Below are 26,007 nucleotides of genomic sequence, written 5' to 3'. Positions count from 1 at the left end.
TTATTGGGAGAATACCAATAATTTGTTGATGATCGATATATACCCGCCCTTTAACGCCAATGAGCAATCACTGAGGCAGTAGTGGAGAAATTTAGATTATTTGTCGTTTATTGAGTTTATGGTTATAGATTACCATTCCTAGACTGAATAAAATGGGCGTCTGGTACAAACAGCTCGGTCTACTATTATGGAAGAATTTCCTGATACAAAGCCGTCGCAAATTATCAACATTATTCGAGATTTTACTCCCGATTTTTTTCGTCCTCATTTTACTCATTTTACGCATAACAACGATCAAAAGTAAACATCATGATGATCCAACACTATGGAATCCGTTCCAAATGAACCGCACTATACCGCTCAATAAAAACCCAGACTCTTCATCCATACCAAATATAGTCAATAGGAATCCTTATATGGACAATAAACCGTTTTATACCGTAAAGAAATGGAGTATAGCTTACGCACCAAACAATAGTGAAACTCGATTCATCATGTCAAACTTGAAGACATTTCTAGATGCGAATGTTGACGCTTTCGAATCTCCAGAAGAAATGATTAAAAATGTCGTCTAACATGCTTTCCAACGGTATGTAACATGACATACTTTGGAGAAAAAGATTTTCATTTTAGCCTGGAAACCTATTCTGGTCTGTAAAATACACAAACAGGTACCAATTTTTTGGGTCTGAGATTTAAATCCATTTTTGACCCCTAAACTACCATTGTGCAAAGTTTCATGCTTTTACGCCCTTGTGCACAATGTTTGTGACTTTTGGCACATTTAGACTGCACTATTTTTTCAACCTGGATTTTTGAAAATTCCAAGCCATGGAAAATTTGGATTTTGGCTTTTTCCAACCTCGATTTTCGAAAATTCCAACCTTGTTTAAATTTGAATTTTTTGCTTTTTTCAACCTGGATTTACGAAAATTCCGAGCCATGGAAAATGCAAAATTTCCAACTTTGGAGAATGTCCCACATTTTCAGGTTGGATTTTCCATTGGATTTTGTCTTTTGTCCAATTAAGAAAACTTGAAATTTCCAACCTTGGAAATCGAAGATTTTTTCCTGTGATTGAAAGCAACGTTGCCGGCAATGAAGAAGACAAGAAAAGAATTATGGCCTCAGTCCATAAACTAAACGAACAAAATTTTAGTCTAACTGATGACTTCTCCGAGAAAGAACGTGAAACCATTAAAGAATGGCATGAAAAAGCTAAAGAGAAAACGGAGAATGAGAAAGATGAATGCTGCTTATGGAATGTGAGAGGTAGCCCTCGGGTTAATTTCTACTCCAAGAAAATATGTAAAAAGACCGTCATTGATAAACTGTAAATTTAAATGAGATTGTTTCATAAAGGTCAAAAGACCTGCGAAATATACTTCTATAATAACTGTTTAAAGTTTTTCTTGAAAATCAGGCTATGTCACATTTTGGGTATTGCCAAAACGAACGAACGAACGAACGAACGAACGAACGAACGAATAAGGCAACATAAAAAATGGAAAGAAATATTATTTTATCAGATACGTATATCCCTATCTCATGCGAGTAGTTCTTTAGTAGTTCTCCTGGCATCCCTACCTCACAACGAAGGAAATATACATAGCATCTCTGTCTCGTGCGAGTCGGATTTTTTACTATCTCTTTACTTTATCGAGTTTATGTATGTGTGTTTTTCTTGACCAATTGAGGACGACGGTAAATCAACACTTTTACCGTCCTCAATTTTGCGGGTCAGAACTGCGAGTTTTTTCCAAATCGCTTCAGTCCACTTTACCGTCCTCAAAAGTGCAAATATATAAACTCGCTTTAATTTTTGTCAAGGACGGGAAATAGAATGTCAATACATTCCTTGACTAAGAATCGATTTGCCACTAGCAAATGGAAAGAGATCAAAACTTCGAATATGAAAATTAAATTTGGAAAGTTAGACAGTCATTCAGTAAGTGTCTCGATTTCTCCTGGGACATTTCTCGTAACATCTTTGCTGGTATACCCGAGAAAAAAAGGGTAACAATTCCGGGAAAGCAACAAGATTCTTAGAACACGCATCGAAAAACTCGAACATACATGAAATAACATCGAACCGTATTTTCAATCGAACTAATTGAACTAATCAAGATTTCCGCGGTGAAGTTCGATTACTGTCCGATTCGGTTCGTTAACCGAACACCTATCGTTCGATTAAGTTCGATTGAAATTCTATGAAAGGTAGGAGTAATTTCAATATTAGAAATTTTAAAAATTCAAAAGTTCGATTTTTATCGTTTTCGAGCACTTTCTGAAAGTAACTTTTTTGCTATATAAGGATACACATCTAAGCCTTCACTGTAAAGGGAAAAACCCTTTCCCTCTCCCTCTAAAGATGCTTACTCCCTTTCTGTTGCTTTAAGAACGAAATAGCAACACCTGTCAACCTATACTTTTGCAATTTTGGTCCATCATTTGGCCATCTTCGCACAAGAAGTTAGTTCTCTCGAAAATCTAAAATCCAAATTTTAACCAAAACCCCTAATAAGATGAATGAGAAGGTCTAGCTCTGGTTTAGAGGGTCCACTTTTGGCCTTGTATGCTCTAATTGTGAACTGAAGTGAACAGATAGCTGGCTGTCTGAGGACAATGCGTTGTCTACTTTTGAGGACAATGCATTGTCTACTTTTGACGTCAATGCAATGGCTTCTTTCAACAAGTTTTTCAAGCCAAGATTGCCTTCAATTAGAACAGGCACGGTAAAATCAGTCGTCTAAACTAGAGTTTATTTTCGAAATTTATTCTACGCTAAAACTTCAGATTCTCTATTCGCGAGTAAAAAATCCAGGTCAAAAATTAATCCACTTAAGCGTATGCACCTCATTAAAATGTTGATTATTGGCAACCATTAATGGTCTCTGTTGTTGCCAAGGATGTTGTTGCTGTGTAGGATAATGGTTGGCTGTTGTTGTTGTTCCGATGGATGGAAGAACTGGGTGGTTAGGATGGCCTCTCAAATTGTGAAGTTGCTGAAAATCAAATCGGTATAAATAAAACAAAAGTTGTTTGAGAAGAGGAAATATTTGGAGTATTTTTAACAAACATTCTAATAAGATTAGCCTGTACTGCTCCTAACACCCATAATATACATTTTTATTGTATGACCAAGTACTTCTCTTAGGAGTGGCTCAACAAAAAGATGGCAAAAAAGTAATTTCTAAATGCAAGTTCAATTTGTTATCAATATAAAGTGACAAAGGGCTTCTTTCTAGGTTGAGTTTTCTTTTTACAGGCTTAGTTTACCTGTCTTAGCTGTTCAAGCTCAAGTTGTTGGCGATAATATTCCGTTTCTTGACGAATTCCCATGAGCCTCTGTTCGTGAAAATCACCTTTGTGGTGACTTATCATTGGTACATGATCATTCTGCAAGTGCCCTATAGTGGAAGTTAGAAGAATGATAGATAGATAGGGTCGATAGTTAGAGGTGGATAGCACAGTAATAACCTAGGAATTTTAGACAGTTTTTTCTATTTTATTGAAAGAATCCCAATTGATAAATTAAACATTGTCGTTACCTTGGTGAAAGCCAAAAGGATGCAATGTCGATTCAACATTTTCCTAGAAAGTTTATGTAAAATATTGTGTGAAAAATGTTTACTAGACCTAATTTCCATTGAAATGCAATAACCTAATTACTAAGTTTGATTAAGTACTCTAATAAGTACTCAACGGACTAATATAAAATGACGAAGGGGGTCTAGCCCCCAGCAATTTTTGAGGGGAGGGGCTAGTGAAAATATCCCCCAGCTAAATTTTAAGGGTGTAACCCCATCTCCACGAAACGTAAAATCAAAAATTAGTTGACGAAAGTTCTCAAACAAAATAATCAAAAAGGTCACTTAAATGCAATAACATTTTTTCCTATTACCAAATATCTCCATGATACATTAGACATTTTTTATAAGCAACCAGGTTGCTAAGGCACGAGCCCTGACAATTAGCCAAATCGTTTTCACTATCTCGAAAAGCTAAAGCTTTTCAGATAATCTAAGCATGGCAACCCACAGCCATTGACCGAATAAGCATAAAAATGGTATAATATTAGGGGTCAAAGCAAATTTTTCAGAAAATGAGCAAGAATGCTAAGCAACCCCAGCCCTGACCCGAAAATTGGAGTTGCTTATTAAAAAAGGATGTTTATCACATAAGGGCAAGCTAAATTACATTTTAAATTTGCATACTAGTATATAAGAAAATTATTTGAATTGTTAGCACAGCCCCCAGTTTGATTACTCAAAACGTACCCACTCCCTATTTCCGTATATATTGGAACTGTTAACAGACAACATTATACCTGTGCATTTGACTTCTGATTTTGATTATTTGATACTTGTTGCGTCCGTTTAAGGTGATTAATTTCATCTTCCAGGTATTGGTTCTTATCTTCGAATTTTTTTAATTGATTTTGTAATTGCTCGAGAGTTGTGCCAACTAAAAATTAGTCACATGGATGGGTTAAATAATATGGTCTGACAAAGATTGTGCTACTTGCAGAGAAATTAATGTCATAGAAATTTTGACCATATTTTTTCTTACCCTGTATTAAATGTTATAACTGTAGAATTATCCTGTTTAAGTTTTCAAAACAAGTAAATAGTTCAGAATCTTAGATTGTTACTCTTAGGTTCCAAATAAACGCCCCCCCCCCCGCTTGTTAATTTTTTTCATTCCAAGTCCAGCGGCACGTCCCCGTCGGCCATCAAGCTCAGTGCCCCCCGGGTTATAAACAAACCTGGGCTTGTGTTGATTGCCTCTCTATTGCCATGGTCACCTTCTAAGCCATCTTTTAGATATTCGATTTCTTTTTCAAGTTTTGAGAAATAATTTAGAATGTTTTGATCATTTCCACCTTTGTTTATGTAATCCTCAGACATGACCCTGGTAAGAAACAATAAAAAATGAAATTTAAAAGTGAGACAATGTAAAACTGGGGAAAAATAAGTTTGTCGCAAATTTATGGAATGTCTGGATTTATTTTTTTGGGGCTAAGGTTAAGTGTATTATATTTGGTGAGTATTTCATTCTTTGAATTCAATCAAATTTAATGGCCTAATTTAACTTGAGTCCCGCTCGGGACTGTCCCGAACTAGAACAGACTAGAACGACGTAGTTAGGAAGTCGAAATCGATGAAAAAAAAAATTGATCGATGGTTTGATTTATACTATTATATAGTAAACGAGGACTAAAAGTTTCTCGTTACTATATATACTTTTACTTGAGTCCCGATTTTGCGTACGAAATGTTTGGATTCGGGACTAAATTAAAATTCCCGATTTGGCCTACGAAATGGTTGAATTCGGGACTCGAGTAAAAGTATATATAGTAACGAGAAACTTTTAGTCCCGATTTACCTTACGAACATATTGGATTCGGGACTCAAGTAAAAGTATATATAATACATATTTAATATCTGAGTCACTGAAAAGATGGATATGGCGGCTTGAATTTGAAAATCAGGGAAGTGTGGGCAGATCTTTATTTATACGGGCTAATTATAGCTTGTCTTGAAAATGTAAATTTCGGGACGGTCCCGAATCTGTCTATATAAAGGTTTGATTCGGGACGGTCCCGAATTGGTCTACGAAAAGGTTGAATTCGGGACTCAAGTAAAAGTATATATAGTAACGAGAAACTTTTAGTCCCGATTTACCTTACGAACATATTGAATTCGGGACTCAAGTAAAAGTATATATAAAACATATTTAATATCTGAGTCACTGAAAAGATGGATATGGCGGCTTGAATTTGAAAATCAGGGAAGTGTGGGGCAGATCTTTATTTATACGGGCTAATGATAGCTTGTCTTGAAAATGTAAATTTCGGGACGGTCCCGAATCTGTCTATATAAAGGTTTGATTCGGGACGGTCCCGAATTGGTCTACGAAAAGGTTGCAGCATTCGGGACTCAAGTAAAAGTATATATAGCAACGAGAAATTTTTAGTCCCGATTTACTTTACGAACATATTGGATTCGGGACTCAAGTAAAAGTATATAAGGCAACGAGAAATTTTTAGTCCCGATTTTCCTTATTTCAAAATTTCTAAAGAAGGCGAAAATATAAGAACAAAAAATCCAAACAATGTATTCCGCCTTTTATAAAAAAATTCCCTTTCGAATGTTTCTAAAGAAGGCGTAATACATTACTATGGACTTACTGCCCTAACATAGTATTCCGCCTTCTTTAAAAAAATACGTTTTCGAGTGTTTCTAAGGAAGGCGGTATACACTACTTTGGACTTACTGCACTAACATAGTATTCCGCCTTCTTTAAAAAAATACGTTTTCGAGTGTTTCTTAAAGAAGGCGGAATACACTACTTTGGACTTACTGCCCTAACATAGTATTCCGCCTTCTTTAAAAAAATTCCCTTTCGAATGTTTCTAAAGAAGATGGAATACACTACTATGGACTTACTGCCCTAACATAGTATTCCGCCTTCTTTAGAAATATACGTTTTCGAGTGTTTCTAAAGAAGGCGGAATATACTACTATAAACTTAATGCCCTAACATAGTATTCCGCCTTCTTTAAAAATATACGTTTTCGAGTGTTTCTAAAGAAGGCGGAATACACTACTTTGGAATTACTGCACTAACATAGTATTCCGCCTTCTTTAAAAATATACGTTTTCGAGTGTTTCTAAAGAAGGCGGAATATACTACTATGGACTTACTGCACTTACATAGTATTCCGCCTTCTTTAAAAAAATTCCCTTTCCAATGTTTCTAAAGAAGGCGGAATACACTACTATAGACTTACTGCCCTAACATAGTATTCCGCCTTCTTTAAAAAAATACGTTTTCGAGTGTTTCTAAAGAAGGCGGAATACACTACTTTGGACTTACTGCCCTAACATAGTATTCCGACTTCTTTAAAAAAATACGTTTCGAGTGTTTATAAAGAAGGCGGAATACACTACTTTGGACTTACTGCCCTAACATAGTATTCCGACTTCTTTAAAAAAATACGTTTTCGAGTGTTTATAAAGAAGGCGGTATTCGGGACGGTCCCAATTTTGATAGCAAAAAGGTTGAATTCGGGACTGTCCCGAACGTGTTAAATATGTGGCTAGATTCGGGACTGAATTAATATGGGTAGAGGAAAATTTTCGAAAAATTAATTAGCAGGGGGGGACGACCATTAGATACCCGAGAGTATTACAAACACGGACATTCATTTCCAAATATTTAAATCGGTATGGTACTTTTCCGGGCGTGTTACAATGACGTTGAAATCGGGTTCCGGCAAATTAGAATGGACTTATTTTAAACGCATAATGACGAGGGATCCCTAATGACGAAGAGAAGAGGAAGAGAATCGATTCCAAAGAAAACCCAAAAAGGTAAAGACATAAATTTATGGTTAAGTACAAAATCGACGAAAATCCTTTGTCTGAAAAGTCGAATCCCACTCGGGACTCAACTCCAATTAGGCCAATTTAATTCTATGGATTGGCATGTTTTGGGCTGTTAAAATGACCCATACAGAGGGTCAATAAGATGAGTTAAAATTACTAGCTTCAGAAAACCCATTTTAGTTTTGTTTACTTCATGTCTTTTTGCGTTTGAATATAAAGCAGAATTAGATTAGATTCACAGCCTATGTTTTTTAGACTTGAAGATTAAAAACAAACAAGCTACATCCTACATTTCTACATGAATGGACCTACCTGAAGATTGATGTAATAAGACAATTGAGAAAATGGCAACATTAATATGAAAATGCAGAATAATACAAGAACAAATAGAGAAATTCAAGAAAATCTCTTATTCCGGCAATTCTCGGCTGTTCTGGCGATTTTTAGAAAGTTCCGGCTACCAAAATCAGTTTCGTTGAAAATTGAACCATGCTTAATCTAATTCTTATAAAAAATGTTTTTGTTTGAAAAAACAAAGATAAAAAATGAAAAAGTCCATTGAAAATCTGCAATTTCCGGCATATCATTTTCTGTCATTTTCGGCCGGGAAACAATTTTCTGGAAATATTTTAGGCATTGCTAGTATTGCTTTGAGTAAAAAATTAAGAAAAAACTAATGATGAAATCTCGAGAAAATGAAAAAAACCCCGGTGTTTCCGGCATATTTCCAGCATTTTTGGCCGGAAAAATTTTTTTCTCAAAATAGGGCTCCGTCACATTTTAGGTATTTCCATTTTGCATCAGTGTGCAAAATTTCATTAAAAAATGTATAATACAGCTCCGGAAATCCAAGAGAAACCATTTTCCCGGCGATTCTCAGCTGTTCCAGCGATCTTTAGAAAATTCCGGCTTCAAAAATCAGTTTTATTGACAATTGAATCATGCTTGAAAGTGGGATTGTTATCAATAATGTTTTTGAGTGAAATAAAAAAGAAATATTCGGAAAAAGTCCAATGAAAATTTGCAAAAACGGTGATTTCCGGCATATTTCCGCAATTTTCGGCCGGAAAAGAACGTTTATTCAAAATCGGACTCTGTCAGATTTTAGGTATTGCCATTTTTCACAAACTTCCAAAATTTCATTTAAAATATAAAGTATAGCTCGAGAAATTGAAGAAAATCTGTTTTTCCGGCGATAATCGGCTACTCCGGCGATTTTTAGAAAGTTCCGGCTCCAAAAATCAGTTTTATTGACAACTGAATCATGCTTGTTGGTGGGCATTGATATCATTAATGTTTTTGTGTGAAAACGGCGATTTCCGGCATATTCCCGGCATTTTCGGCCGGAAAAAAAATTTTCTCAAAAATCCGAATCGGCCACGTTTTGGACATTGCTAATACGCATCTCTGTGCAATAAAGCAAATGAAAAAAGCATACTTCTGACATTTTCGGCCGGAAAATTTTTTTTCCGAAAATCACCCGATCACATTTTGGGTATTGCCATTTTGCATCATTGTGCAGAAAATCAGAAAAAACTAATGAGCCAATGCCGTAGCGTGAAAAGCACAGGTCAAAATCATATATTGATGCTGTGCCGACGAATCGAGATTCTATTCATGCGCAATCAACGAAGACAAAAGTAACCATGACGACCATCCAAGATCTTGGATGGTTCAAAGTTGATATTTTTATTCCCATCGTTGAGAACACAACAAAAAAATATCATCAATGTTTTTTAAAAAGAGTCCGTGATAGAGAATCATAACATAACTTCTGTCTATTATTTCGATTCAATTAAAAGTGACATTTCCATAATTAATAGTTTAGAGGTTACTGTTATACATTTGGGGATCATGTAAAAGATTTCTTTCGGAAGAAACTCACTTCGATTACACTTGGAGGTTTCTGGGGAATTCGTAAATAGTAAACTGCATACTGATACAGTCTGCTAGACATTAATAAGGTAATATTTGCTTTTCATCTTTGATTCTTTCTAAAGTGATTAGATTGACACATGCGCGATAAAATTTCTATTATTGGTCTTCAGAGGTTAATATATTCTTTGAAAACTTAACCTCTGATACTCAGGATACCAATGCCGAGGAAAGCTGGTAACAGACAAACGAACGAACGAAGGAACGAAAATCTAAGGTGTTAAGTTATTTCAAAATTACAATTAAACCTCTGCCAAAACAGAACATTCTTTTAATGTGAAATTGACGTCAGCAACAATAAATGGATAAGATGACGCCAATTAAACTGACCAGAATTGACGTCAAATATTATTATTTTTTAACTTTTGCTAGTTTAAAAAATAGTTGACAAAAAAAGAAGCAGTACGAAAAATGGATAGAAAGGCGACGCAGGTGGCACGGAGCACTACTGGGTCAGAAACCGTTCGATTCGGACACACAAACGCTTTTCCATGCGTGACAAACGGGTCACCCGTTCGTGACGAATGCTTATGATTTTTTTTAATAAAAGCGTTTGTCACGAACGGGAAACCGTTTGTCACGAATGGTTTTTAAAGAAAACCGTTCGCGAAGAACGCTTTAAAAACTTCAAGAGATAAAACCATACGCGAAGAATGCTTTTCCGTTTACCTCGAATGCTTTTGAACAATCGTTTAAAATCGTTCGTCACAAACGGTTGTAAGTTTTTAAAAATGTGTGCTGAATGGCTCTTCTTAACAATTGTCAAGATTATCGTCCTTAAAGGTATTCTATGGGAATAAAAGGAGCTTATTTTAGGCAGTGTCTTTATGCTGAGCCAGATAAATCAAAGCTACTTTTTTACGCAACGATATCCTGTAAACAAGTGAAAGATCAAAAGTTGTTTCGAGATGTGACCTCGCATTCTTTGGCTTTTGTAAACAAAAAAAGATTTCGAGCAAATTTATAATCGAATGTTTTGATTATAAGATAGAAAACGTTCTATTTATTATAAACATAAAAAGATTCGAAAGAGTATCAGTTAAAGTCTGAGGAATGAGGAATGTTTTTTTATTCAATGTATTTTCTAATCTTGTCGCACTTGTTTTTACTACATCCGCATCATCAGACCTTTCAATCAAAAAAAAACCTTTAAGAGAGGTTTTCCTCACATTGACTGTTATTAAAGTTTAATGATGATAAAAATAATTTGATTTTTCTTTGACTTTAAACGGAGTCACTGAGACAGGGGTGTATAAGGAAAGTTTAACAATAATTAAAATCATTTGATTATTCTTTGACTTCAATCGGAGTCACTGAGACAGGGTTGTAAGGAAAGTTTAATCTACCTTGGTTGAAAATCATTTCATTTTATTTTGACTTCAAACAGGGTCACTGAGACAGGGTGTAAAGAAAGTTTATTTGATACTGATGAAAATCATTTGACTTTTCTTTGACTTTTTACATTATTTGATCGGGTTCTTCGATTTGGGAGGGCTTGGCTTCTAGGCTATAATTTTGGCCACATCCCTTCTGATATGATTTGTTATAGGAGATGCCGTATCGGCGAACAACCCTTGTCGTGGTAAAAGGTAAGAAAAAAGAGATAATCCTCTATGGAAATTCACTTTATAGCAAATTTCATTTCATCAAGCATTTCATCGATACTTAAAATCTCATTTCTGCTCTCTGTGAAGAAAAGGAAGACAACGCAGTGTCATTTTATTAAGATCAAAAAGGCCGCCATTCTTGGGCAACATTTTCTCTCCTTTTTTGCAACATTTAAAAGAAAAAGAAGACATTCCAATGCTTATTACGTGATAAAAATCTCCCACGCTCTAAGAAACACAGGAAAAGTATGGAAATCACATGCTTGGTAAAACTGATTTCTGTGCATGTGATTCTGAAAAAAATCATAAGCGTGTGAAAATGCAATTCACAAGCCATCTTTTCTCGACTTAAATGGAGTGTCTGACTAGATCTAAAATCACAAATAGGATTGTTTGTCTTTCTTAGAGAGAGAGGTTTAATACCCTAAAAGTAACTCACTTCTATTCTATTTAACAAGTGAGAAAAGATGGATTGTGAATTACATTTTCACACGCATGTGATTTTTTGCAGGATCACATGCTCGGAAATTGGTTTTCACACGCATGTGATTCACGGATTTTTTCCTGTGAAAAGCTCTGATTTTCATTTTTACAATGTATAACCTTTTCTTAAAATTAAAGAAGGACGGAAGTAGGAAAAGATTGGGCTTATAAGCATATCTAGACTCATCATACTATGGCAAAGATTTAAGAATTTTTCAAAATTTGTTTGTTTTTGGCTGGATTTTCGAAATTTCTCTAAAATTTTGCTTAGGATATAAGCATCCTTCAAAGCATTTTTCAGCTTTGTAAATCTCTCGATCTAAGCATTTCCGAGCCAGCTTTTGAATTTTTGTATGCTTATAAAAAATCAATTGCATTTCTAAGATCGATTTTATTGAATCGCTTTTTTCGAATCGCTTTCTTTGCAACTTTTAGAGTGTTTCTAAGATCACTTTTATCAAATCGCTTTCTTCGTAACTTTCAAGGGTGTTTCAAATATCACTTTTATCAAATCGCTTTCTTCGTAACTTTTCAGAGTGTTTTCTAAGATCATTTTTATCAAATCGCTGTTTTCGAAACATTTAAGAGTGTTTCGAATATCACCTTTATCAAATTGCTTTCTTCGTAACTTTCAAGGGTGTTTCTAAGATCATTTTTATCAAATCGCTGTTTTCGAAACATTTAAGAGTGTTTCGAATATCACTTTTATCAAATCGCTTCATTCGTAACTTTTAAGAGTGTTTCTAAGATCACTTTTATCAAATCGCTTTCTTCGTAACTTTTCAGAGTGTTTTCTACGATTATTTTTATCAAATTGCTGTTATCGAAACATTTAAGAGTGTTTCAAATATCACTTTTATCAAATCGCTTCATTCGTAACTTTTAAGAGTGTTTCTAAGATCACTTTTATCAAATCGCTTTCTTCGTAACTTTTCAGAGTGTTTCTAAGATCACTTTTATCAAATCGCTGTTTTCGAAACATTTAAGAGTGTTTCAAATATCACTTTTATCAAATCGCTTCATTCGTAACTTTTAAGAGTGTTTCTAAGATCACTTTTATCGAATTGCTTTCTTCGTAACTTTTAAGAGTGTTTCTAAGATCACTTTTATCAAATCGCTTTCTTTGTAACTTTTCAGAGTGTTTCTAAGATCACTTTTATCAAATCGCTTTCTTCGTAACTTTCAAGAGTGTTTCTAAGATCTATTAAGGTTATTCTAATACAGGTGTTCTCTAAAAGATCGTTCGTGGTGAGACAGGGGTATCTTCAAAGTTTTTCTTTTAATTACTTAATATTCTGGTTTTGACTTTCTAGACGGAATGAAGATTTGATTTGAAAAGAAAAGTTAATAATGATTTTTACCTAAAGTTTCCTTATAACTTATCGACCCCGAACAGTTTTTTAAAGCAATGTTGCTGCAAATCTTTAATGACTTTTATTTCAATTTTGACCCCTTCTATAAAGTTACCCTTTTTTAAAAAACATTAATGAGAGAAGTAACTCAATAAGTAAATTCATTCCCCGTTCCATAAATCCGAGTAAATGCGAAGTAAATTTTCTTAGAAATCTTTCCCATTAAAATCCATTCGTTGCGTATGTTAAACCGTTTGTGACAAACGGTTTTTTGAATAATTCTTTAAAAGCATTCGCGGCAAACGGAAAAGCACTCTTCGCATACGGTTTCATTTCTCAAATTTTCGTAAGCGTTCTTCACGAACGCTTTTCTTTTTAAGCCGTTCTTCACAAACGGGTTAAAAAGCAAAAGCGTTCGTCGCGAATGGTCGCAATCAAACTTTTTTAAAGGGCGTTTGCGAAGGATGCAAAAGCATTCGTCGCAAACGGTTAACCCGTTCGTCACGCATGGAAAAGCGTTCGTGTGTCCGAATCAAACGGTTTCTGACCCAGTAGTGGAGGCTTCTTCACAATAAGGTAAGTACTTTAAATTGAATTGAATTAAATGTATTTTCGCAGCAACGCAGTAGAGTAATGCCCTTGTGAGATTGTGTTCATGAGACTAAGACATGAAGTTAAATCAAAACTTTGTGTGCCAATCCTAAAATTTATTTCCCTTGCTCTCAAACAGTCTTAAAACTGTATGGGTAAATTCATCATTTTGCATATTTTCTTAAGCTGAGTCTAAAATAGGAAGTATAAAGGAACGAAAACGACAACGAAGGGATTAAAAACAGAAAAAGGAGATATGAGAAGGAACGAAAACAAAGGGATGAGAAGGAACGAAAACAGAGGGATGAGAAGGGACGAAAAAGGAGGGGTGAGAAGGAACGAAAAAAGAGGGATGAGAAGGAACGAAAAAGGAGGGATGAGAAGGAACGAGAACGAAGGGATGAGAAGGAACGAAAAAGGAAGGATGAGAAGGAACGAAAAAGGGGAGGATGAAAAGGAACGAAAAAGGAGGGATGAGAAGGACCGAAAAAGAGGGATGAGAAGGAACGAAAAAGGGAAGGGTGAGAAGGAACGAAAAAAGAGGGATGAGAAGGAACGAAAACGGAAGAGGGATGAAAGGGAACGAAAACAGAGGGATAAAAAGGAAAGAAAAGGGAGGGATGAGAAGGAACGAGAACGGAGGGGTGAGAAGGAACGAAAAGGGAAGGATGAGAAGGAACGATAAAGGAGGGATGAGAAGGAACGAAAACAAAGGGATGAGAAGGAACGAAAAAGGAGGGATGAGAAGGAACGAAAAGAGAGGGATAAGAAGGAAAGAAAAGGGAGGGACGAGAAGGAACGAAAAAGGTGGGATGAGAAGGAACGAAAAAGGGAAAGATGAGAAAGAACGAAAACAGAGGGATGAGAAGGGACGAAAAAGGTGGGATGAGAATGAACGAAAAGGGAAAGATGAGAAGGAACGAAAAGAGAGGGATGAGAAGGGACGAAAAAGGTGGGATGAGAAGGGACGAAAAAGGTGGGATGAGAAGGAACGAAAAAGGGAAAGATGAGAAGGAACGATAAAGGAGGGTGAGAAGGAACGAAAGGGAAGGGTGAGAAGGAACGAAAAAGGAAGGATGAGAAGGACCGAAAAAGAGGGATGAGAAGGAACGAAAACAGAGGGATGAGAAGGAACGAAAAAAGAGCGATGAGAAGGAATGATAAAGGGAAGGGTGAGAAGGAACGAAAAGAGAGGGATGAGAAGGAACGAAAAAAGAGGAATGAGAACGAACGAAAAGGGAAAGATGAGAAGGAACAAAAAAGAAGGGATGAGAAGGAACGAAAACAGAGGGAAGAGAAGGAACGAAAATGGAGGGATGAGAAGGAACGAAAAGGGAAGGATGAGAAGGGACGAAAAGGGAGGGATGAGAAGGAACGAAAAGGGAAGGATGAGAAGGAACTTAAGGGGAAGGATGAGAAGGGACGAAAAGGGAGGGATGAGAAGGAACGAAAAGGGAAGGATGAGAAGGAACTTAAGGGGAAGGATGAGAAGGGACGAAAAGGGAGGGATGAGAAGGAACGAAAATGGAGGGATGAAAATGAACGAAAATGGAGGGATGAGAAGGGACGAAAATGGAGGGATGAGAAGGAACGAGAACGAAGGGATGAGAAGGAACGAAAATGGAGAGATGAGAAGGAACGAAAAAAGAGGGGTGAGAAGGAACGAAAAGGGAGGGGAGAAAGGGATGAAAACAGAGAGATAAGAAGTAATGAAAACAGAGGGATGAGAAGGGACGAAAATGGAGGGTTGAGAAGGAACGAAAGGAGAAGTATGAGAAGAAACGAAACAGAGGAATGATAAGGGACGAAAACAGAGGGATGAGAAGTAATGAAAACAGAGGAATGAGAAGGAACAAAAAGGGAAGGATGAGAAGGGATGAAAATGGAGGGACGAGAAGGAACGAAAATGGAGGGATGAGAAGGAACGAAAGGAAAATGATGAGAAGGAACGAAAACAGAGGAATGATAAGGGACGAAAACAGAGGGATGAGAAGGAACGAAAAGGGAGGGGTGAGAAGGAACGAAAAGGGAAGGATGAGAAAGAACGAAAACAGAGGGATGAGAAGGAACGAAAATGGAGGGATGAGAAAGAACGAAAAGGGAAGGATGAGAAGGAACGAAAACAGAGGGATGAGAAGTAATGAAAACAGAGGGATGAGAAGGAACGAAAAGGGAAAGATGAGAAGGAACGAAAAAAGAGGGATGAGAAGGAACGAAAAGGGAGGGGAGAGAAGGGATGAAAACAGAGAGATGAGAAGTAATGAAAACAGAGGGATGAGAAGGGACGAAAATGGAGGGTTGAGAAGGAACGAAAGGAGAAGTATGAGAAGGAACGAAACAGAGGAATGATAAGGGACGAAAACAGAGGGATGAGAAGTAATGAAAACAGAGGAATGAGAAGGAACAAAAAGGGAAGGATGAGAAAGAACGAAAAAAGAGGGGTGAGAAGGAACGAAAAGGGAGGGAAGAGAAGGGACGAAAAGGGAGGGAAGAGAAGGGACGAAAAGGGAGGGATGAGAAGGGACGAAAACAGAGGGATGAGAAGGAACGAAAATGGAGGGATGAGAAGGAACGAAAGGAGAAGTATGAGAAGGAGCGAAAACAGAGGAATGATAAGGGACGAAACAGAGGGATGAGAAGTAATGAAAAAGGAGGGGTGAGAAGGAACGAAAAGGGAGGGATGAGAAGGGACGAAAATAGAGGGATACATGTTTTTTATAAGCATAACGCTTATAAGTATACGAAGGCTCAGATTTGCAAAATTCATAAGCATAACATGAGCATATAATGTCAGCCTAAAATACTTTTGAAGAGGTCATTTTTATCTGTTTAAAAAGGTTTGGTAGAGGTTAAGTAAAAAATAAGACATTCCACACTGCTCCCAAAGTCTGAATAAATTTTTTCACAAAATTTCTGAAATTCAATTAAAAACTTGGCTCAGGGTGAATCATAAGCATGATTCTTAAGCTTATAATAAGCATAAACAATGCCTGGATGCATTGAGAACTTAAGCATACACGAGCCTGACCAAGGGGCCTACACTTGCTTATAAAAAAAACATGTAAGAAGGAACGTAAAGGGAGGGATGAGAAGGAACGAAAAGGGAGGGATGAGAATGATCGAAAAGGGAAGGATGAGAATGAACGAAAAGGGAAGGATGAGAATGAACGAAAACAGAGGGATGAGAAGGGATGAAAACAAAGGGATGAGAAGGAATGAAAAGGGAGATATGAGAAGGGTCGAAAACGGAAGGAGGAGAAGGAACAAAAACGGTGTGATGAGAAGGAACGAAAACAGAGGGATGAGAAGGAACGAAAAGGGAGGGAAGAGAAGGGACGAAAAGGGAGGGATGAGAAGGGACGAAAACAGAGGGATGAGAAGGGACGAAAAGGGAAGGGTGAGAAGGGATGAAAATGGAGGGATGAGAAGGGATGAAAATGGAGGGATGAGAAGGAACGAAAACAGAAGGATGAGAAGGAACTTATGGGGAAGGATGAGAAGGGACAAAAAGGGAGGGATGAAAATGAACGAAAATGGAGGGATGAGAAGGAACGAAAAGGGAAGGATGAGAAGGAACGAAAACAGAGGAATGATAAGGGACGAAAACAGAGGGATAAGAAGGAACGAAAAGGGAGGGATGAGCAGGAACGAAAAGGGAGGGGTGAGAAGGAACGAAAAGGGAAGGATGAGAAGGAACGAAAACAGAGGAATGATAAGGGACGAAAACAGAGGAATGATAAGGGACGAAAACAGAGGGATAAGAAGGAACGAAAAGGGAGGGATGAGCAGGAACGAAAATGGAGGGATGAGAAGGAACGAAAACAGAAGGATGAGAAGGAACTTATGGGGAAGGATGAGAAGGGACAAAAAGGGAGGGATGAAAATGAACGAAAATGGAGGGATGAGAAGGAACGAAAGGAAAATGATGAGAAGGAACGAAAACAGAGGAATGATAAGGGACGAAAACAGAGGGATAAGAAGGAACGAAAAGGGAGGGATGAGCAGGAACGAAAAGGGAGGGGTGAGAAGGAACGAAAAGGGAAGGATGAGAAGGAACGAAAACAGAGGGATGAGAAGGAACGAAAATGGAGGGATAAGAAGTAATGAAAACAGAGGGATGAGAAGGGACGAAAATGGAGGGTTGAGAGAAGGAACGAAAGGAGAAGTATGAGAAGGAACGAAACAGAGGAATGATAAGGGACGAAAACAGAGGGATGAGAAGTAATGAAAACAGAGGAATGAGAAGGAACAAAAAGGGAAGGATGAGAAAGAACGAAAAAAGAGGGGTGAGAAGGAACGAAAAGGGAGAGAAGAGAAGAGACGAAAAGGGAGGGAAGAGAAGAGACGAAAAGGGAGGGATGAGAAGGGACGAAAACAGAGGGATGAGAAGGGACGAAAAGGGAAGGGTGAGAAGGGATGAAAACAGAGGGATGAGAAGGAACGAAAATGGAGGGATGAGAAGTAATGAAAACAGAGGGATGAGAAGGAACGAAAAGGGAAAGATGAGAAGGAACGAAAAAAGAGGGGTGAGAAGGAACGAAAAGGGAGGGGAGAAAGGGGTCAGTGGAGGGTCAAGTGAAACTTTTCTTTAAAACTAAAAAGACTGTTTCACATAAAAAAAAAACTTTTTCTAAAAGCAACAAAAAGTTCTAGTGAGCAGCAAGTGAAACAGTTCGAACGAACGAACGAACAAACGAACGAACGAACGAACGAACGAACGAACATCAGTTAATTTAAAGGACCTCCGTGGTAGGTCCAAAAATATTAGAGCATTAGCCAGTACATCGATTAAATAACCTTGCATCTATTCTTCGATTTCATACTCAAACATACCTGAGATCTTGCAATAGTTGAGAAGGGTTCTGATTTTCAAAATCTTCATGCCCATCCCATGCATATTGCGGACTGAGAGGAGAAAATAAAAAAGAAATGTTAAAAAATAATAAGCATTCTGGAATTGATAATAAATAAACACAGAATTGAAAAACATCATGTATATATAGTTTATTTTAGCAATTTTCTATATTTAAAAAAATCAATACTTATAAGTTTCACCCTGACTTAAAAAAACTAACACGTAATAAAAGTCTAGAAGAACATACTTAACTTGTTATTAAGAATATACTTTCTAAGAATATTCATAATAAAATTGGCCAAAAATTAAGAAATGCTAAAAATATCACCATCATGGAAATTTGGCAACAGAATCTAAGAATACCATTATTAGAGCATTATAACCGTAAATTTCCAATTAACCCCCAAGTAAGGCTAAATGTTATCACAAAAATACCATTTTATGCTTCATGTGTGTATCTCATGTTAAATTTAAGTTTTGAATTTGGATCCTAACCTAAGAAGACCGTAAGAGTATTTAAGGACTAAAAAGTTGAGAATATCCATGATGAAATGAGAAAACGTCATTCTCATAAAAAAAGCGTGTAGATAATCTATTGACCCACTCATACTTAGGACCAGTGACCTAAGGTAGAGGCAGTTTCTCGATTCTGAATAAACAAAATCTTTGTGGTACATTAATAGAACTATTCTCCTAAAATTTGATTTTTTCAAAAATTCACCCACGCTAACATTAAGGTACTAATCTCCTTATAACTCAAATCAAAGACTAGGCTGCGGGCATCCCCTTTGATATATTTTTATACGATTAGCATCCCCTATATCAAATCAAAACATATCAAAGGAGATGCGTGCAGCTTAATCAGAGATGACTGATATAGCTTTGCTAGCACAGGGTTTATAAAGGTTAGGGTTTAGGACAGATATTTTTTACTTACACTTTTCCTGCTTTAAACAATTGTTCATGGTCATCGTTGTTACCAGATAGCTAAAAATCGAGAAAAATATTGTATTGACAATATTTCTCATAAAACAAGCAGCTCTTCCTTGAAGTAAACAATTAGCTATAATTTGATACCGCTGCACATATTGAAAGCAGGACAAAGAGCTATCCATCTCAAAGATGAGAGGACAAAAAGGTTATAGCTCTCGACAGAAGTTGAAATATGTAAAGATAGTGTTTTTGTGCCCGTTTAAAAGAAAATTAAGGCTGGTCTACACTTTCGCACAAAAATGAGCAAAAACGTTTTGACTAAGTAAACATTTCTTGAAAATGTTTTCATATTGTTGAACGCCCTGAAATTGGAGGTTTTATGATACGGATATGTTTATCAAAGCACAATTCTACAACAAATAGAAAGTATTCATCTTCATTTCTAGAACTTTTTTTATTTGACGATATTTTACTCATCTTACACAGTATGAGCACAAAACCACTATCTAATTTTTATTTGATGATATTTTACTCATCTTACACAGTATGAGCACAAAACCACTATCTAATTTGAATTCTATCAAAATCCTTTTTTGTCTCCTCTGCAGACTAATTTACAATAGACTTTGAATGTCTTCTTTCAGTACAGTTTAGCAAAATGACAGAAACTTGCATCAAAAAATCTGCCGTGATCTGACAAAAGGAAGTAACTGCATTTTTCTTATTTTGAGATAATTGCATAAATGACTTGACCTTATTCAAGATTAATGGTATCGTTTTAAGATCAAAACTTTTGCTGATTGTGAAAGGCCAAACCCTAGAATAGTATAATATTTAAAAGGAAGGAGTTAAAAGAAGTTTAACATCTTGATTTTAGAAAAATCCACACAAGATTTACTCTACTCAAGCTCTTTCAAGCTAAAAAATTTAAAGCTACTTCTTTTTGTCAGAATATAAACCGCAAAATATTGCAAGCAATTTTCATTTTTCAGGCTATAAAAAGAAGTAAGCGACTTTACTTCCTTTTGTCAGAAAATAAAATGAAACTTTAGTCCAAAAAAAATGATAAAAAGAAGTCTTTTACTAGAAATCAACTACTGGAAAACATATGCTGGAGTTGATTTTTGCAAAAATATGAATTTTTAAAAATTGATGGTTACTTCCTTTTGTCAGATCACGGCAAAAATGATGTCAGAGTTAGAAAAAATATTAAAAAACAAATGACAATTTTATTTCATGATAATAAAGAAGAACCAACAAATGCGAGAAAAAGTCTTACTTCATTCTTATCAAAGCGGTTAATATCTCCCCCAAGCAATTTTAATTGGCTCAACAATTCTAAAAAGAGAGTCAAGGACACTTTGGATTAAACATGGAACAGCTTAAAATAACTACTTAACAGTAAATTTTAATGAGCTGAGATGTTCCCTTGAGGGAAAGTAGAAAAGTTCTTATTTCCGCTTATTTCAAATTCTGAGGAACTTAAAGTAAGTTTTGTTAAACTATATGTTTTTAAAAGCTTGCAAGGAGTTTGAGTAAAGAAATTACTTGTTTTTCAAAAAATTCAATTTTTCTTTGGAATTTGTACCAAAACTTTCTTAAAAATACCAGAAGTCTTAAAACCATTGTAACACCTTTTCTTTCCTTTTCTAATTGAAAGGCTTGTTCCTTAAGGTTTTTGTTGCTCAATATTTGGGATTGATCAATTTTGCCAGCATCCTGAAAAATAATTTAGGTTATAAGATTAGAAAATGTAGATATCCTGTGAGCAAAAAAATTTATGTTCATATACAAGAGTCAATACAATTAACAACCATTATGTTGTGATGCAAAAAAAAGATCCTGTTTTCAGAAAGAGTTTTGAAGAAGTTAGCAAGAAAAAGATAAATTGAAACCTACGATTCTAGGTAACAGAACAGCTGACCTTTCTCATTCCTGGGAAAGCCAAAAAATAGATGGCTGAAAATGGAACTTAAAAAGTTGAAAATGTTGAACCTTTTCTAACATCAATTATCATGACATAAAAAAAGAAAATCTGAAAATTGAACTTTTAATTTTTTCATTCAAAAGGAGATGAAAGAAGTTTGTTTTTATAACTAAAAAAAAAAGTTTTGTTTTCAGAATTCAACTAGACTGTTACATAGAGCCAATTTTAGTGTCAAGTCCATGCTGTTTTCGGAAAATAAACTAAAAAGGTTTTGGTTACTAAGCTATTTAGCTTGGTTTAAATAGCAAGGGATTACATAGCAGTCGTGGTCTTCCCATTTCATAAAATAGTTTATTCTGGTCCTTAAAATTAATATCCCGTGCTCTAGACTTAATAAAATGTCAGTTAATAAGCAAAAAACAACAGGATGGTTGATGACAACTAGACGTTTCTGGATAGCTCACTATGGCTCGAGGATAGCTATGTACCTGGCAGTTTGGGGAAAACCGTGTGTTTTGTTTTTGATATAAAAAAGCTTATTCTTTAATTGTGCCCTGACAGCTGACAATTAGGCTAAAGGCTAGATTTAGCTCTTTTCTCTTTTCTCTTTCCTATTTCAAAATACAACGCTTACATAGTTGACACATAATACACATTGACAGAAGTATTCCCCATGTAATGTATCAAAATCTTCAATAAAAAAGGAAATTGGGCTCTTTTTTTCAGTGGCTTCTGTAAGTTGCTCCTTCGGAAAGTTTTTTAAAGTTTCAACCAATGAGATTGCTGGGTATGATGAAAGTTATTAACGCCCTGCCCTAAATTTTGGTGCTGATGGCTTTTTGGCACCTTGGATGACAAACAGTCATATAACTTTATTTGTCTCAGTCGTTCATTCTAAGGGTTGATTTTTTTCTTATCTTTAGTTCTCAAACAAAAGCTGGAATTTGATGGGAGTGTTATTTTTCTAAGAATCCTTTCTGATTAGATGAAAGTCTCTTTCCTTCATTTGATAGGATAGTTCTTTTTAAAAAATTGCAAAGCAATTTTCGATTAGGCGACAATCACAAATATCTTCATTTCACGTCCTTGTTGGGTCTAAAAAGTGAGTCTGTTGGTCGGTCGGTCGTAAAGATTTTCGGGTTTTTATCATCCATCATCCATTTTTGGAGTGTATTCTTGAAAAAAACTGCCAGCCAGCCAAAACAACTGTGTGTTATGGGTGGTTTCAAATTATGACCTTTGAGCACTGTGACCTCAGACCCAAAATGGCGCATGTAATGATAAACATAAGTCAAAATGCGGCGAATGCACTAGAAATCGCACGCAAAAAATTGGCAATAACATTCATCGGCAGTAACATTCATCGACAGAAAATGTCAGACAAATTTACCGGGTGCGTCAGAAAAAACTTTGGACGTTTGGCGAGCCACTGAGGCCGAACAAAGTCTTGTTTAGACTCAAAACCACTTTTATTAGAAAGAGGACATGCTAACTTAAATTTTGCGGTATAACTTTTTAAGTTTGGTCAAGTAGTTGTCAAGTTATAAGCTTTTGAAGTCAAAATTCACTTTTCGAAAAGTGTAAAAAACACGTAAAAAAAGGTGTATTAAATTTATGCAAATAATGAAAAAATAGCTCAGTATTTGACTTATTTAACGACTTTTACGACATAATTAATTGTTAAAATACTTTTAAAAGCAGTTTTCGTTTACAACATAGTCAGTTTTTAGTAAATAGTCAGTTTTTAGAAATATTTGAAAAAAATTCTTATCGAAAACGCTTAAAAATGCTTAATTTAATACCCTTTTATTACGTGTTTTTCACACTTTTCGAAAAGTGAATTTTAACTTCAAAAGCTTATAACTTGACAACTACTTGACCAAACTTAAAAAGTTATACCGCAAAATTTAAGTTAGCATGTCCTCTTTCTAATAAAAGTGGTTTTGAGTCTAAACAAGACTTTGTTCGGCCTCAGTGGCTCGCCAAACGTCCAAAGTTTTTTCTGACGCACCCGGTACAGACTCACCGACTCAATTCTATTCAATTTTTGAGAGTCGGTCGGGCAACAGGAAACAAAGATATTTGTGATTACCGCCTTAGACAAAATAAAACAATTAATATCACTGGATTGGATAACATAAATATTTGTCGCTTTCAAGAGTGTTTGCGATCGAACAAAATAAAACAATCTAAATATTTTCCAGGGGTGAATTTTTAGGTTTTTTTTTATTTCTTCATGTTGCTTATACAGGGAGTAGTAAAGCTCATGAAATCTGCTAGCGTAATGTCAAATCCCCAAGATTGGCGAACAACCATTCTTTCCCATTTACGGCTTTTCTCTTTGCCAGACAATCTCAATCGAACGGAATCGGCAGACGATCCAGTCGAACCAAATCGAACGCAATTGACCAATTGAAATTCGATTGTCAAACGCAATCGAATCTCAATCGAACGTCGAAATTCGTAGAATTTCAATCGGTCTATTGCGTTCGATTTGGTTTGACTGGTTCGATTGTCGATTCTGTTCAATTGAGATCGTCTGGTCTTTGATCTTTTATTGGTTTCTTTTATTGATTGCTAGCGTCATCCATGACTCACGTATCATTTCACACAGTTTTTCCCAAGCTGCCTAGAACATTCACAACCCTGCCAATGCCCCGGACAATACGGGGCACAGATGTCGTCCGGGGGAACAAAAAAAATTTTTCTATCCCCAGACAAACAAACAAACAACGCAGCCAGATAAGTAAACTGTGCCATCATGGCCATTTGGCAGCTTTAAACTTGAAAAAGTCCAGAACATGATCTGAACTGACCTGTGCAGGTTTTCAGAGGTGAAAATTGAACGAAGAGGTGAAAAAAGTCCATTTATTTAAATAAAGGACACATATAAAGGACAAGGTCTTCTAAAAAAAGATATTTACTTTTGATAGTTTTGGAATAGTTGGAGACTGGTTGTTGTTATTGTTATTATTGAGGTAAGAGCAAAAGTTTCTCTTGTGCTTTTTCAAAGCAGCTAGGCAGTGGAACTTCAAATTACATCTTCCACACTTTAAATCGATTTCATCCATGTCACATGCTAGTTCTATTCTATTTATGGTTGAGTTACACGAGACTTCTGGGAGCCCATTCTCGCAACTATAGATGACAGTTTAATGGTTTGACTCTGAAAATAAATGTCTGAGTATGAAAATATAAATGGAAACAAAATAAACTCCGATGAATGTACAGTAAAACCTCAGTAAAAACTCAAAATGCAGACGTAAAAATCATAAAAAACTAAAAACCAAACGAACAGTCAAACCAGTTTTTTTTCTAACCTGACATTTCGCTAAATGCACAGAGCGCGACGGCCCATTTTCCCTTTCCTATCTTTCACCTTACCTGTTTATTCTCTACTTTCTGAGACTTACTTTCTCATTTCTGACTGAGTTTTCATACCTGTCAATCATTTGTCCATCAATTTCGACCAGTCTAATTTTCGCACCGAGTGGGATTCGAACCTCCACCAAAGAAAGACCTTCAGATTCGGAAGCCAGCGTTCTATCCGTTGAGCCATCGCCGCACAGCAAAATCACGCAATTCATAACACATTATAACGAACTGGCAAAAGACGGGGGTAATGTTATTATAATATGGGTAAAAGTACCCCTTTTTTAAACCTGACTGAAATTCGAGCCGTTACTAGCAACCCTGCGGGGCCCAAGGCGCCGAGTATGCACCCGGCACAGTGACAAGCCGTTACTAGCAACCCTGACCCTACCTCCGAATACCCCCCTGAATCACGGAATGACGGATAGGAAAAATTATCGGGGAAAAAAATTGCTCTGCGCGCTCTGTGCATTTAGCGAAATCTCTAACCTGCACGTGGGTACCATGTTTGTTTACGTCTTTCTCGATTATTCAATTCGAATGTTTTGAGCTCGCTTACCCAAAGTTTCAATCTTTTTCTTATAAAAAGACTGGATCGTGCTTCCGATTAAATCTTTTTATCTTTCACAGGTAATTTCAAGCTTCAAGGGGGGGGGGGCGTACGGGACTTCCAAAACCGATAAACCAAACAAAAACAGCTCAATCACCGTGATGTTTTCCCTTCACCGATAAACTGACATATTTCGAGCTCTTCACCGATAAACCGACAAAAAAAGGGGCCGAAACCGACAAACCGCTTTTCCGTACGCGCCCACCTTCAAGGCCTTGAAGGCTTTTTAAAAAATGGGTGCTTAGTATTTATATGGTCGAGTTTTTTAGCTAATTGGGGGACAAATTTGACCAAATTTCGATCTTTCCAGGGATAAAAAGTCGCCGTTTTTCAATAATGACGTCATTTGAATCTTACTCATATGACACGTGTTTTTTCGATGTATTTTATAACGTCAAAATCAGTTTTTGACCAATATCTTCAGATTAACTTAATGTAATTTTTTGACCCTTTTTTATATGTCCTGTTAAACCTACCTTTTTAGAATTTAAAAATCGAAAAATTGAAATGAAAAAATTAAATGAAGAAGAAAACGAAGAGTTTTTCGAAGAGGAGTATTTCACCTTTCAAAGCCCTAATCTCGGTAAAAATCAAACATTTTGGATTTTTTTTTGGTTCAGGTGATGTATCTATTTAATTTAGTATCTAAAAATACAATTTCGGAAAATTTTTGTGGAAGTATCTTCCCTTTAAAATCTCCAAAAAACCTCATTTTTGGCAATTTTCTCCACTAAATTTCCATACGAAAACAGCTATAACTTGGGATGTAGCCAAATAGAAAATTTTTCCAAAAAAATCTGAATAAAGAAATGATTTGTCATTAACTTAAAAAAAGTTTGAAACAATAAAATGATTTCCCCAAGGAGATTAGATTTTTTGTGAAAAGTATATAGGTCCATGTCACACTTATTCCTTAATTATTCATGATGTAATTACTTAAATTCAATT

The 26,007-nt window shown here is 36.0% G+C and overlaps 1 protein-coding gene across 1 annotated transcript; it reads right to left on the bottom strand.

Moving 5' to 3' along the window:
• Positions 1-2,792: 2,792 nt before the first annotated feature.
• Positions 2,793-24,253, bottom strand: LOC136797886 (uncharacterized). Its single transcript, XM_067054466.1, has 10 exons — positions 24,002-24,253; positions 20,785-20,869; positions 20,430-20,488; positions 19,155-19,204; positions 18,196-18,267; positions 4,769-4,914; positions 4,331-4,467; positions 3,552-3,594; positions 3,280-3,410; positions 2,793-3,005 (listed from the first exon to the last, which is right to left on the bottom strand). The coding sequence occupies exons 1-10, from the start codon at positions 24,146-24,148 to the stop codon at positions 2,826-2,828; spliced, it is 1,050 nt and encodes a 349-aa protein (XP_066910567.1). The 5' UTR covers positions 24,149-24,253; the 3' UTR covers positions 2,793-2,825.
• Between the last annotated feature and the right edge of the window lie 1,754 nt (positions 24,254-26,007).

The sequence above is a fragment of the Clytia hemisphaerica genome, unplaced genomic scaffold, assembly GCF_902728285.1.
Source record: "Clytia hemisphaerica strain Z4C2 unplaced genomic scaffold, Clytia hemisphaerica genome assembly, whole genome shotgun sequence".
Classification (NCBI taxonomy): Eukaryota; Metazoa; Cnidaria; class Hydrozoa; order Leptothecata; family Clytiidae; genus Clytia; species Clytia hemisphaerica.
Note: the sequence above shows the minus strand (reverse complement) of the source record. Positions and strands in the feature narration are given on the sequence as shown.

Coding starts and splice junctions, on each gene's coding strand:
- LOC136797886 (XM_067054466.1), bottom strand. CDS start 24,148: ATGGATGAAATCGATTTAAAGTGTGGAAGATGTAATTTGAAGTTCCAC. Junction 4,915..18,195: donor CAACTATTGCAAGATCTCAG/GTATGTTTGAGT, acceptor GTTTCTTACCAG/GGTCATGTCTGAGGATTACA. Junction 4,468..4,768: donor GGCAATCAACACAAGCCCAG/GTTTGTTTATAA, acceptor ACTAATTTTTAG/TTGGCACAACTCTCGAGCAA.